The 12553-nt window shown below is 32.2% G+C and overlaps 1 protein-coding gene and 1 long non-coding RNA gene across 2 annotated transcripts; both read left to right on the top strand.

Annotated features, from left to right (window-relative positions):
* Positions 1–2763: 2763 nt before the first annotated feature.
* Positions 2764–4920, top strand: LOC123884650. The gene is made up of 3 exons (XR_006800891.1): positions 2764–3013; positions 3675–3834; positions 4569–4920. It is a non-coding gene; the product is annotated as an uncharacterized LOC123884650 (long non-coding RNA).
* A 578-nt stretch (positions 4921–5498) lies between these two features.
* On the top strand, positions 5499–8214 carry LOC123885653 (subtilisin-like protease SBT3). Its single transcript, XM_045934953.1, has one exon. It carries the CDS (start codon positions 5838–5840, stop codon positions 8112–8114), a length of 2277 nt encoding a protein of 758 aa, XP_045790909.1. The 5' UTR covers positions 5499–5837; the 3' UTR covers positions 8115–8214.
* Positions 8215–12553: the final 4339 nt, after the last annotated feature.

The raw sequence follows: 12553 nt of genomic DNA, 5'->3' as shown, positions 1-12553 counted from the left end.
ACATATATATATATATATATATGTTGTAAAATAAAATAGATATGTGAGATGAAATCCTTAGAAGAAAAAAAAAAATCATAGCCATGTTTTTTAAATAAACTATTAAATATATAGCATTGTTATGCATAAAACTAATGCTTAAAGTTTTGGATATTAATTTTTTAAATTATTATTTTTTGGATAATAATGTTGTGTCCAACTCACGTGGTTTCTTTTGGTCTAATGTGGATGATCATCCAAACTCCTGTTATTTTTTTTAGTCAATTTGTATTGTATCAATGTATTAATATATTTTATCAATTTGAATGAATAAATATTGTGTTGGGAAAGCAACCAGGAAATAAAAAACTCCACGCAATAAATAAAAACTAACAGAATATTCAACCAATAAATAAAATCAAACAAAATCAACTCACAATAATATTTTACTATCAAATCTGCAATAATATAAAACTAAATCTGCAATTTTTACGAGGCGAAATTGCAATCTATCAAATTTTTTACAAAGACTAAAATTGCAAACCCTCTCGACTACAATTTTTGAACAAAAAAATTGCAAACCCTCATCTTAAGACTCACAACTACCCAAGCTCAATTCACTCAAAGACTAGAGTTATTGTGGTGAACAAAACTCAAATTAACTCTCCATATTTATAATAATTTTCTACCTCTTATTTCTTCCAACTACTCGATGTGGGACTTGGATGAGTAACTCCTTTCACACAACATATTATTTTATTTTTAGTCAATAATGATAAAAATAATAAATTCTTCATTATTTTCGTCTCTTGTTTAGGGATGACAATGAGTAGGGTATGGGTAGGGTACTATAGTACCCATCCCCATACCCACAGTTTAAAAAAATACATGTACCCATCCCTATACCCGCGTGGGTAACACCCTTTGTACCCGTCCCCATACTCTATAGGTACCTAGGTACCTATACCCGTTACCCGCAATTTTACTAAAAATAAATCGACCAATTATAAAATATCACATCGTTATAATATAATTAATTTTTTTAAAAAAATTTAATGTTGACTCATCAAAATTATAAACAAAATTTTTACTAACCTCATGTTAAAGTTAATTTCTTTGTTGACATATTCACATAGTGTTTGTATTATGTTATAAATAATTTTTTTTAGAATTGTATATACATATATAATTTATACAATAATATATATAAAATAAATAAATATATATTATGCAGGTATGAGGCGGGGTGGGTACTAAGCTACCCGTACCCATACCCGTTCAGTTTTGCGGGTAATTACCCATACTCGTGCTCGTACCCAAAATGCAGATTTTTACCTTACCCCACTACAACATTTTTGACCTTTGGCAACGATATTTTAGGCATCGGCTGAAAAAGCGTTGGTTAAAAATGTAGAGGCAACGGTTTTACACTGGTTGCCAACATTTTACATTTTTGGTGTTCGCACATAAAAAAGTGTTGGCTATTTGTTTTAGGCAACCGTAAACAAAGCGTGGACAATTAAATTTCCTTTTTGGCAACGGCTTGTTACGTGTTGTAATATACAACCGTTGTTGTTTATTTCTGTCAACGGTTTGTTATGTGTTGCAACATAAAACCGTTGCCTTTCTTTATAGACCACCTGTTCGAACTGTTGCTTATAGGTTGTATAACAACACATTAAAACTGTGGCCTAAAGGAACGTAAAATACACTCTAAAATTGTTTTAAAAACAAAATATTTTAAAAAAATATATTTAAATAATATACCTTTTTTTGAAGCAATTTAAAAAATATATTTTTTAAAAATAAAATATTTTTTAAAATGAAAACTTGTTTTAAAAATATAAATATAAATCTATATATATAATTTCTAAATAGTTGTGGTACCATTAATCTAACCCAAATCCACATAAGTCAATTACATCCAATTAAATCTATTATATCATTGTCATTATTGCGTACTCTTCATATACTCACATCAATAACATTTATATATATGACTTTTCAAGTTTTTTTTTTTTTTTTTTTTTTGTAAATTTTCAAGTTTTTATTGTAAATAATATTCTTCACATTGTCTACTAAAATTTGATTAAGATTTTAGGTGGACTTTTTTTTTTTTTACTTTTCAAGTTTTTTTCTTTTTTTTTGTAAATAATCACCCACATTAAAATCTCAGTCAATTTATTAATTGTCTAACTAATTATTATTTTTTGGCTAAAGAAATTTTCTAATTATTTTAGTCCTATTCTTGGATTCTTTTTTCTTTTTTTTGGGTACATACATATTCTTGTATTCTCTTACTTAGTGATTAGTATGAATTTTGTTGATAGTTTACTCTAGATTTCTTTAGTTGTTGGGTTATTGATTTGTTGTAATATACTAATGTAATTTCAAATACATGGTGCATAGAGAAGTTTTTCGAAATGTATAAACACATATTTACATCAATATATTATATTTAGATGATTTTTATTATTATTATTATTATTATTATTATTGTTATTATTATAATTTTGATAATAATTATTATTTCAACTTATACAAATAATTTTTCCGCGTTATAATGTAAAATAGCGCATAAAACCCATGCATCGCACGGGTAAGGGTCTAGTATATACTATAAAATAAAAGAGGGCACACCCTAAAATTGTTTTCTTTTTAAAATTAAATTAAAATAGAATATAAAATTAAATAAATAAAAAAGTAGGTTTTTGAATGTAAAAGAAACAAAAAAGAGGTTTTTGAATTAAAAATTATTTTAAAATAAAAGGTGAAATAAAAACCCAATTCTCTCTTCTCTTATTAAATTTCAGAGACACAAACGCGAAACCCTTTCTCTCTTCTAACTTCTGAGCCGCCGCAGATACTGATGCGACCAGGCCACCATCGCTTCTCCTTGTCATTCCTCCTCCGCGACGCTGCTGTTTTGTAACTTCATCACACTTAAAGTTAACTAATGGCTCAAACCCTCGTTGTGGATGCGGTCACAATTTTCGGCTTGTGCTTCGTTTCCCACAGTACAAATTTCTGCTAGGTAACTCATGATTTCCCTTCTCCCTTCCTTTAATTTCACTACTACATTTGTGTTACATGTTCTTTCTCTTTTTCACAATTCTTGTGTTCTGGATCTTGCTTTAATATAAACATTTAGGATATTGAATTTGATTTTAAATTGCGACTGTATAAATTGCGACTGTATAAATTGCGACTATATTACTGCTTTAGTTACTAGCATTTAGTATACCAAGATCCTTTAATGATAAATTTTAAGGTTCCCCCAATTTTAGACAAACCCTAATCATATATGTTTTAGTTTATTGCTTTGCATATGTACTAAGTTGTCACCGCTTCTTATTTTATTGTAGGCATTGTGATAGTGTGATTTATCATGTGATTTTGGGGTTTCTACATGTCGTTGTTTAACCGAGTTTGATTTCTGGTTTTTTGTAGTTCATGTACTGAGTTTTTGTTTTGTTTATCAGTTTTTTATTGATTAGGCTACTTTGACATGCCGATATCCTCATGTTTTTGAAAACCGGTGTTAATTAAACTTTTGATACAAAAACTATGGAGCCAGATGACACTTTTTGAAAACCCGTGTTGATTGAAGCTTATGTAATCTGTTATTTCAACTCTTGTTTACTTATATATTTTATATGGATTTACTACAAGTTGTTGTCTTTACTTTGTTACAGGGCACTAATAGTAAATGGAAGTGCTCCATTTATTCAATGTCTAGAACTGGAGAATGTATGTTTAGGATAGGAAATTTTCCTTAAAGGAAAGGAATATATATTTTTGTATATTGTTCTTGTGGACTAGTGCATTCATGTAATTGATGCAAATGGCAAGCAGGTTTGTCTCGATTTCTCACTCACTAATTATATTTTCATGACATAGAATGTGGAATGATTCAAAAAATAGTCTCTTAATGTCAAATTATAACCACAACACAACAACATAATTGAGTAAGAAAACAAAGTTTGAAGGATTATGTGAAAATATTATTGCAATAAAATATTTCTTTCACCCTAACCCTTTGCCAATTATAAGATTTCAAATGATTAAGAATTTGAATTGATAAAGTATATATTTTGTGTGTTTATGTGTTTGATGGATGAGGCTTACCTAGGAAGAGTAATTATGTGGGTATGAATAATTTTATACTATAGCATATACATGCATTGTCTCACCTCTAAAAATCTATATGATAAGTAAATCACTTTGTTGATTTATCAATGCATGATTTTGTTTTTGGTACATTGTCATTGCATGATTTAGTGAGTGTTGAATTTAAAAAGTTTTACCGCGACTCTCACTGGATGGATTTCTTTACAGTATATATGTATTTACCTTATTCATGTTCCGGAATCTTTTATGTGTTTTATTTCTTCAAAGTGACATATTTTGTCAAATGTGTTTGGTCTAGTTATCCCCTAGATTAATCAAACTTGCATTGGTACAAACTAGTGAGTATTTTGGTATATCTTATTGCACCACTTTGCAATCAAAAGCTTGTTTAGACACAAGTTTGTTAATTCTCTTGTCCAATCAAAGGTAAAAATTGTTTTCTTGTGTTTAATTTGTAGGGGCATGTGAGCTGCTTTTAATTTAAAATGTATCAAGGAAGAAATGAAGACAATTCCTAGCATCTTGAATTGTATGTTGCCGTTTAGTAAACTCTGGTGGTTTTGGATGATATTGAAGGATTGCATTTGTAAGTATATGGGAATGATACTAGGAAGTTTAGGCAAGATATTGTCAAGATTCATGGAATGAGATTCAATGTAGATGTTGTTATTGGTTGTATATTTAAATAGAGTTTAGGTATATTTAGATTTTAATAGAGTTTATATACTATTGTTTGTAGTGGAATTATTTAATGTAATGAATACAAATGAATCTTATTATAAGTCATTTAATAAAATTATTTTAATTAAATTTGATAGCTGCTTTTTTTTTTTTTTAAATTAACCTATAATAGGCAACGCTTTTATAGTGTGGCCTAAACAAAATTGTATCTAAAATAAAACCGTTGCTTATACAATAGCCAACGGTTTGAACAGTGTGGAATAAGCTAAACCGTGGACTAAAATTCGCCTAGTAAACCGTTGTCTTTCCCACAGTTTAGACAACGGTGTTTACTTCTCGTTGGCTAAAGTGAAAAAACCGTTGTCTATATGAATAGGTAACGCCCGTATACACCACACCTGGAAAACAGTTGACTAAACGTTTAGGCAACGGCTTTTCTGCTTTTACCCACGGTTTTCTGTTGTTGCCGAAAGTGAAAAATGTTGTAGTGCCCGTTATGATATTTTTTGCGGGTACCGGTATGTATGAGTCAAATTGTCATCCCTACTCTTGTTTAGTTAATAAACGAGTGATGTGATGTGCCTATATATCACGCGTTCCATGTATAGACGACATCATAAATGAGCTATGAAGCCAATATCACTATCCAATTTTGTAATTATCGACCATGGCTGGGAAACTTTTTAGGTGAATTGCCACAATTTGTTCTTATTAGGTGGCTATATTATCATGAGAACCTCTCATCTTGACTTTGGAAGCAAAGTTGAAGGTTAATGAAGAGATCAACGATAATGAAGGAAATCACGGGCACAAGAAGATTTATGAGGGATACCTTTGTAAAACTAAGGGTTGAGGAATATCATGTCTGGTTAACATCTATTTTAAAAAAATCTTATTTCTCTTTTATATGGAATTAAATATCTCGCTGTAAGTGTGTTGATAGTTGCTTTTCTCAAGTCTCAACCGTCTGATTTAAGTTGACGGTTGAGATCTTTGAACTTTGTTAAACTGATATATAATTTGCACAGTTTGATCACAAATCAACCATGGCTCCCCATATTTCTCAATGCACGTTGTTCTCTTACATTTCACTCTTTCACTTCATTTTCATCACATTGGCTCAATCTGATAACTACATCATTCATATGAACTTATCAGCCATGCCCAAAGCATTCTCAAGTCATCACACTTGGTATCTATCAACTCTTTCCTCTGCATTAGAGAATTCTCAACTCGCAACAACCGATAATCACAATTCTCCAATTTCATCTAAGTTAATTTACACCTACACACATGCCATGAATGGTTTCAGTGCTAATTTGTCACCTAAAGAATATGAATCTCTCAAAAACTCCCTTGGTTACATTTCTTCAATACCCGATTTACCTTTGAAGCTTGACACAACACACTCACCTCAATTTCTTGGTCTCAATCCAAACAAAGGTGCTTGGCATGATTCAAATTTTGGTCAAGATGTCATCATTGGTTTGGTTGACACAGGTGTTTGGCCAGAAAGCGAAAGCTTCAAGGATAATGGAATCACTAACATTCCTTCAAAATGGAAAGGACAATGTGAAAATAGCATTCATTTCAATTCATCACTTTGCAACCAGAAACTCATTGGTGCAAAATTTTTCAACAAAGGTATATTAGCTAAATATCCAAACATCACCTTAGGATTAAATTCCACACGCGATACAACAGGTCATGGGACTCACACGTCGTCAACAGCAGCTGGAAGCAGAGTGGAACAAGCATCATTCTTTGGTTATGCAATTGGAACAGCTTCCGGTATAGCTTCGAATTCGCGTATTGCAATGTATAAAGCTCTATGGGAAGGCGGAGTGCAATCGTCTGATGTAATAGCTGCAATTGACGCTGGAATATCAGACGGTGTTGATGTTCTTTCAATATCATTCGGTCTGAATGAAATACCTTTGTATGAAGATCCTGTTGCAATAGCAACATTTGCAGCTATGGAAAAAGGTGTTTTTGTTTCCACTTCAGCTGGAAATAATGGACCAGACATTACAACATTACACAATGGAACACCTTGGGTTATAACTGTGGCTGCTGGTACTACAGATAGAGATTTTCATGGGACTCTTACACTTGGAAATGGTAAGAAAATCACAGGATCGTCTCGTTATATAGGAACATTCTCTACGGATAATGTTCCTATTGTTTTCATGGGTTTGTGTGACAATGTTACGGAATTGGAAATATTGAAGAGAAAGTTTGTGGTGTGTGAAGACAAGAATGGAACTAGTATTGCTGATCAAGTCAATAATTTGGATGCAGCAAACGTTTTTGGAGCTGTTTTGATTTCGAATGTCTCGGACACATACTATTCACGGAATAGTTTTGCTACCATCATTGTTGATCCAATAAATGGTGAAATTGTCAAAGCTTACATCAAGAGGTATTACAATTCTACTTCATCGGCAAGCATGTCTTTCATGAAAACAGGTTTTGATGTTAAACCAGCACCTACTGTTGATTCTTATAGTTCAAGAGGCCCATCATTTAGTTGTCCATTTGTGTTGAAACCTGACATTACTGCGCCCGGTACTTCGATCTTAGCAGCATGGCCTACAAATGTTCCTGTGTTGCAATTGAATGCTCATAAATTTTTCAGTAAATTCAATATAGAAAGTGGAACATCTATGGCATGTCCTCATGTTGCAGGCGTAGCAGCGCTTATAAAAGGTGCACACCATGACTGGAGTCCTGCGGCTATTCGTTCGGCCATAATGACAACATCAGACATATTTGATAATACTAACGAACAAATCAAAGAAATTGATACAGGTTACATAGCAACACCTTTTGCATTAGGAGCTGGTCATATTAATCCTAATAGAGCACTTGATCCTGGTCTTGTTTATGATGTTGGTGTAAAAGATTATGTTAATCTTCTTTGTGCACTTGATTACTCACAACAAAACATCACTACCATTACAAGATCTTCTTCCAATGATTGCTCTAAACCTTCATTGGATCTCAACTACCCTTCTTTTATTGCTTTCTTCGATGGAGGAAATTCTTCTTCAAGTACAGTACAAGAATTTCACAGAATAGTGACCAATGTTGGTGAGGGACAAACAACTTATGTTGCTAACATTACTCCAATTGAAGGGTTCCATGTCAGTGTTATTCCAAACAAATTGGTGTTCAAAGAGAAGAATGAGAAGTTAAGTTACAAGTTGAGGATTGAAGTTTCAAATATGACAAAATATGTGAATATTGGATCTCTAACTTGGATGGATGTAAAGCATGTTGTTAGGAGTCCAATTGTGGTCACCACTATCTATGTAATGTAATTGTAGTGAAGAATGATGTTGGAGAGGTTATTATCATGAGTCAATCGATGAATGCAAATTAAGTAATGATAAATAATATTCATTTCTCACTTAACTAAAATTATTTTGTAGGATTCATTATTATGTTTATGATATTTATAATTTTGTAACAGTGATAATTTTGCAACTTTTCTTGACATATCTATTATCTTATAAGGTGTGGTCCAAATTCATGTAGTTTTGTAGGGACTGAATGTGTCCATATTATTGATTTGAGTTTACTATATTGGTATTCTTTAAGGCCAAAATTCAGGACAGAAGAATCGACTATATGGAAGGCAGGAAAATTGATTAGTCTATTATAGCAGTCTGATCCTATAGTTTTGATTGTTAATTTACCAGAGATTTGGTGTTTTTCTGGCTTTGTGCTGTCTTTTCGTTTCAGATTTCTCAGGCAATGATTGGAATGGAAAAATTGATCTTAATGTGCAGGTAACACTAACAGGGGTGTTGAAAATTAATCTTAAGTGAGATGTCTTATAGGGGACCGACCGACGACCCTTACTAGGGGTGTTGAAAATTCGACACCTCAAGAGAGTTACTTTTGACACTCACTATACTTTTTCATTAATTGAGAAGGATATATGTTGGAGAACATTATGATTATAAATGATTTTGCATCTCAAAATGTTCGAATAATTTTTTATTTTTTTTTCAAAGGTAAAAGAGAATTGCATTATAATAAGGCATAAGACATGCCACACTCAATACAAAACAGTTCAGCTTAACCTCAGTAGTATAACAAAGGTGGAGCCCCTTTCTAAGAGTAAAACAAAGGGTCCTGAGCACAACAACCCTTTGATCAAATAAACATGTAATTGTCTGTTTTTTTTTTTTATCTAAAGTAAAGTATAAAACTTTTGGCATTCTTTAATTTGTACACAACAATACAATTTCAAAAATTAATTACTCAAAACTATTAGTGAAAAAAAACTATTAGAATTTATAATTTATCAAAATGATAAAAAAAAATTATGTGTTTTTCTGCAATTATTTGATTGGATAAAAAAGGAAAAAATTAGAAATTTCGTAGTTTAGATAGAAGATTTAATTGATAGAAACAAAAATGATTATGTTAAAATTTAGTATTCAAACCAATTAATTAAACCAAATTGTTTAATGAGATCCATAAATCGTTCGAAAGAATTTGAGTTTATTTCTCTCGATTTAGTTAACAACATAAAGAACTTATTAGACACATACACGCACATACGCACACGCTCGCGCACGTACAATAATGAACTAAAATATTTTTATTCAAAAAAAGAAATTACACCCCTAATCCAGGGTCATCTCTATTCCCTTTATCCACTCTCCCATCCTACCTAGGTATATGAATTTATCTATCAATTCCATTACCTTATCCTTACCCATGAGGTTCCATTGCAGTTCTAAGAAAAATTATAATTAGAACTAGACACTGACCATCGATCGAACCTAAGATTAAATAGTTAAGGAGCTCAAGTATCTGTCTATTTGAGTGATTTAGAATCAACTCATTCCATACAAAACAAATCTTAAAGAAAAAAAAAATCACAAGTACGTGGCATTTATTTTAGTTGATCTCTTTGTTGTGGCATTTTTCAATTGAGGGTGCAGAAAGAGGTGTCAAATTGGAGAAATCTATGAAGTTTGTCCTCTTTACCATGTGTATTGTCCTCCCACAAAATTAGTGGTACTGGTTGTGGCCATGGCTTGTGTGAGTGTGATCAGTATTAATTAATTATATATTCGTGTGTAAAATTATATATAATATAATATATAGATATAATATATTATTGTGTGGTCAAATCTATGAAGTTTGGGCTGGTGTATGATTGTATTATTTTGGGGAAAATGTTATTTAAAAAAAAAATATATAGAAAGAATAAGATGAATACAACAAAAAAAAAAATATATATAAATCTATGCATAAAAATAGGGGAAAAAATAAAAATATTTTAAAAAGTTTAGTCAATAAAAAATTATAGAAAGAATATAAAAAATAAGATGAATATGCATAAAAATAGAAATATAAAAATAGAAACATAAACAATATTTTTCATTAAAAAAATAAGTAAATAAACAATATTTTTGTACGTGATTGTCCGAAGTCTTTCCTACATGTATGCTACCTTTTATTTTGTTTTGAAACAAATGGTGGTCAAGTTTAGTGGCAAGATAGAGGCTAACAACCTCACACTAGTAGATTCATTTCTTGGTGTAATCAGTAATTACTAAGGAAACACAGATATGTTGTTAAATGTATATCCAATGTCATATGTTGAATGTTTGGTGAATCCTCTCATTATCCGTATTCAATTCAATTGCGGACATAAGAATGATATTAGTGTTGAATTGTGCCCCGTATTAAAAATTAGAGTCAACAAGTTAGGCACATGAATTTAGAGCCTTCAAAATAGGCTAGCTCGAATGGGCCGGCCCACCAAGTCCGATTTTTTCCGGGCTCGGGCCTTAAAAATCCTAATCCGAATTATTTCCGAGTTTTTTAGCCCGGCCCGATAAAGCCCGATTAAAATATGGGCTAGCCCGAATGGGCCACGGGCGGCCCACAAGCCCGAAAAAATTAAAATTAAAAATAAATATAAATAATTTGTTTTGGATGATTTGAACTTAGTTCGTAATATAAATTATAAAACATCTCCGCTACTTAAGTAGCGGATGAGTAAAAATAAGGCACCCGAGAAACTCGTAGGTAGTGGATAAGTTAAAATAGGGCGCGCGAGAAACTCGTACGAGGCGGTTGAGTAAAAATAGGGCGCGCGAGAAAATCGTAAGTAGCGGATGAATAAAAATAGGGCGCGCAAGAAACTTATAAGTAGCGGATGACTAAAAATAGGGCGTGCGAGAAAGTCGTAGGTAGTGGATGAGTAAAAATATGACGCGCAAGAAACTCGTAAGTAGCGGATGAGTAAAAATATAGGGCGCGAGAAACTCATAGGTAGCGGATGAGTAACAATAGGGCGCGCGAGAAACTCGTAGGTAGCAGATGAGTAAAATTAGGGCGCGTGAGAAACTCGTAGATAGCGGATGAGTAAAAATACGGCGCGCGAGAATATATATATATATATATATATATATATATATAAGTATCGGATGAGTAAAAATAGGACGCGCGAAAATTATTGATGATATTTATAATGTTGTGTTTGAGCACTAAATGTAAAATAAAAAATAAAAAAATAAACCGGGCAGCCCGAAAGCCAGACAACCCGTACCGGGCCGGGCTCGGACACTAATTTTGGTAGCCCGTTTTTTATCCGGGCTTTTTTACCCTACCCGATAAAGCCCGAAGCCCGATCGAGTCGGTCCGAATTTGGCCGGGCCGCCCGTTTTTACAGCTCTACAAACATCCAACAAATATGAAATATATTAATTAGTAGACATATAAACTAATAAAAAAATAAAAATTGAACTAATAAGTAGTATTAGGAAAATTAAAAATAACAAATAATAAATCTTCATATTTGATTCCTTGGCAGTCATATGGTCGACTTGTATGGGTCTTTTGAAGGATATGAATTTTATTATGTCTCATGTTTATAGAGAAGGCAACAGTTTTGGCCGCCAAGTTAGTTTCTATGGCCTTTGCTTCTACCGGTTTTATCTGGTTTATTTCTATTCCTAGGCATATCTTAGAGATTTATAGGTTGGCCTTCCTTGTTTTAGGTTCTGTTTTGCTTGAAGGGTTTGATGTTGCCCCCTTCTTTTTTTGTAACCTTATCTTTTCATCTATATATTAGTGTAGCCCTGGTTTATGTTTCACCCTACCACAATTATTCTTAGTCAGATTCGTATATCTTCTCGACGCGTAATTGATCTTTATTGTTCTTCCATAATTTTAGAGAGGAAAATAAATGTGCCGATTGATTGGCTAAATATGATGCTCAGTTAGACGTTAATCTTAAGTTATGGGCTTCTACCCCTCCGCAAATAGTGCATCTGCTGCTTGCAGATGTAAATGCAATGGGTGTCTTGAGACAGCGTATCGTTAATTTGTCATGATGTCTTTTTTATTTTCCTCTTAATAATAAAAAAAGAAAGAACAAACCAGAAATTGATGTGATCAAAGTTTGGAATATTATTGATGTATAAGCCTTGCAATTGCATACCAATTAAAGGCGTCTAAAATGGGACGAAAAGTCAGACAATCTTCCACACCAGTGACATGCACATATAACCAATCTTCAATCAATGATAATGGGCCTAAGAAGATATATTTTGTAAAAGTGTGGTGTGGCTAAGATTAGCTATATCTCATTATCTCTAATTTCGAGATATTAAGATACATTTAAGTAGCTGCTGATATTTCTAAGGTGATGCTATTTCATACACGAGTTTGATACTTGGTCGAGAATATGTTATTGATAGACGTTCACGGTCTAGTTTTATATATAACA

This window comes from Trifolium pratense, linkage group LG5 (assembly GCF_020283565.1).
Source record: "Trifolium pratense cultivar HEN17-A07 linkage group LG5, ARS_RC_1.1, whole genome shotgun sequence".
Classification (NCBI taxonomy): domain Eukaryota; kingdom Viridiplantae; phylum Streptophyta; class Magnoliopsida; order Fabales; family Fabaceae; genus Trifolium; species Trifolium pratense.
The sequence above is the reverse complement of the archived record's forward strand: the minus strand, read 5'-3'. Positions and strand labels throughout refer to the sequence as shown.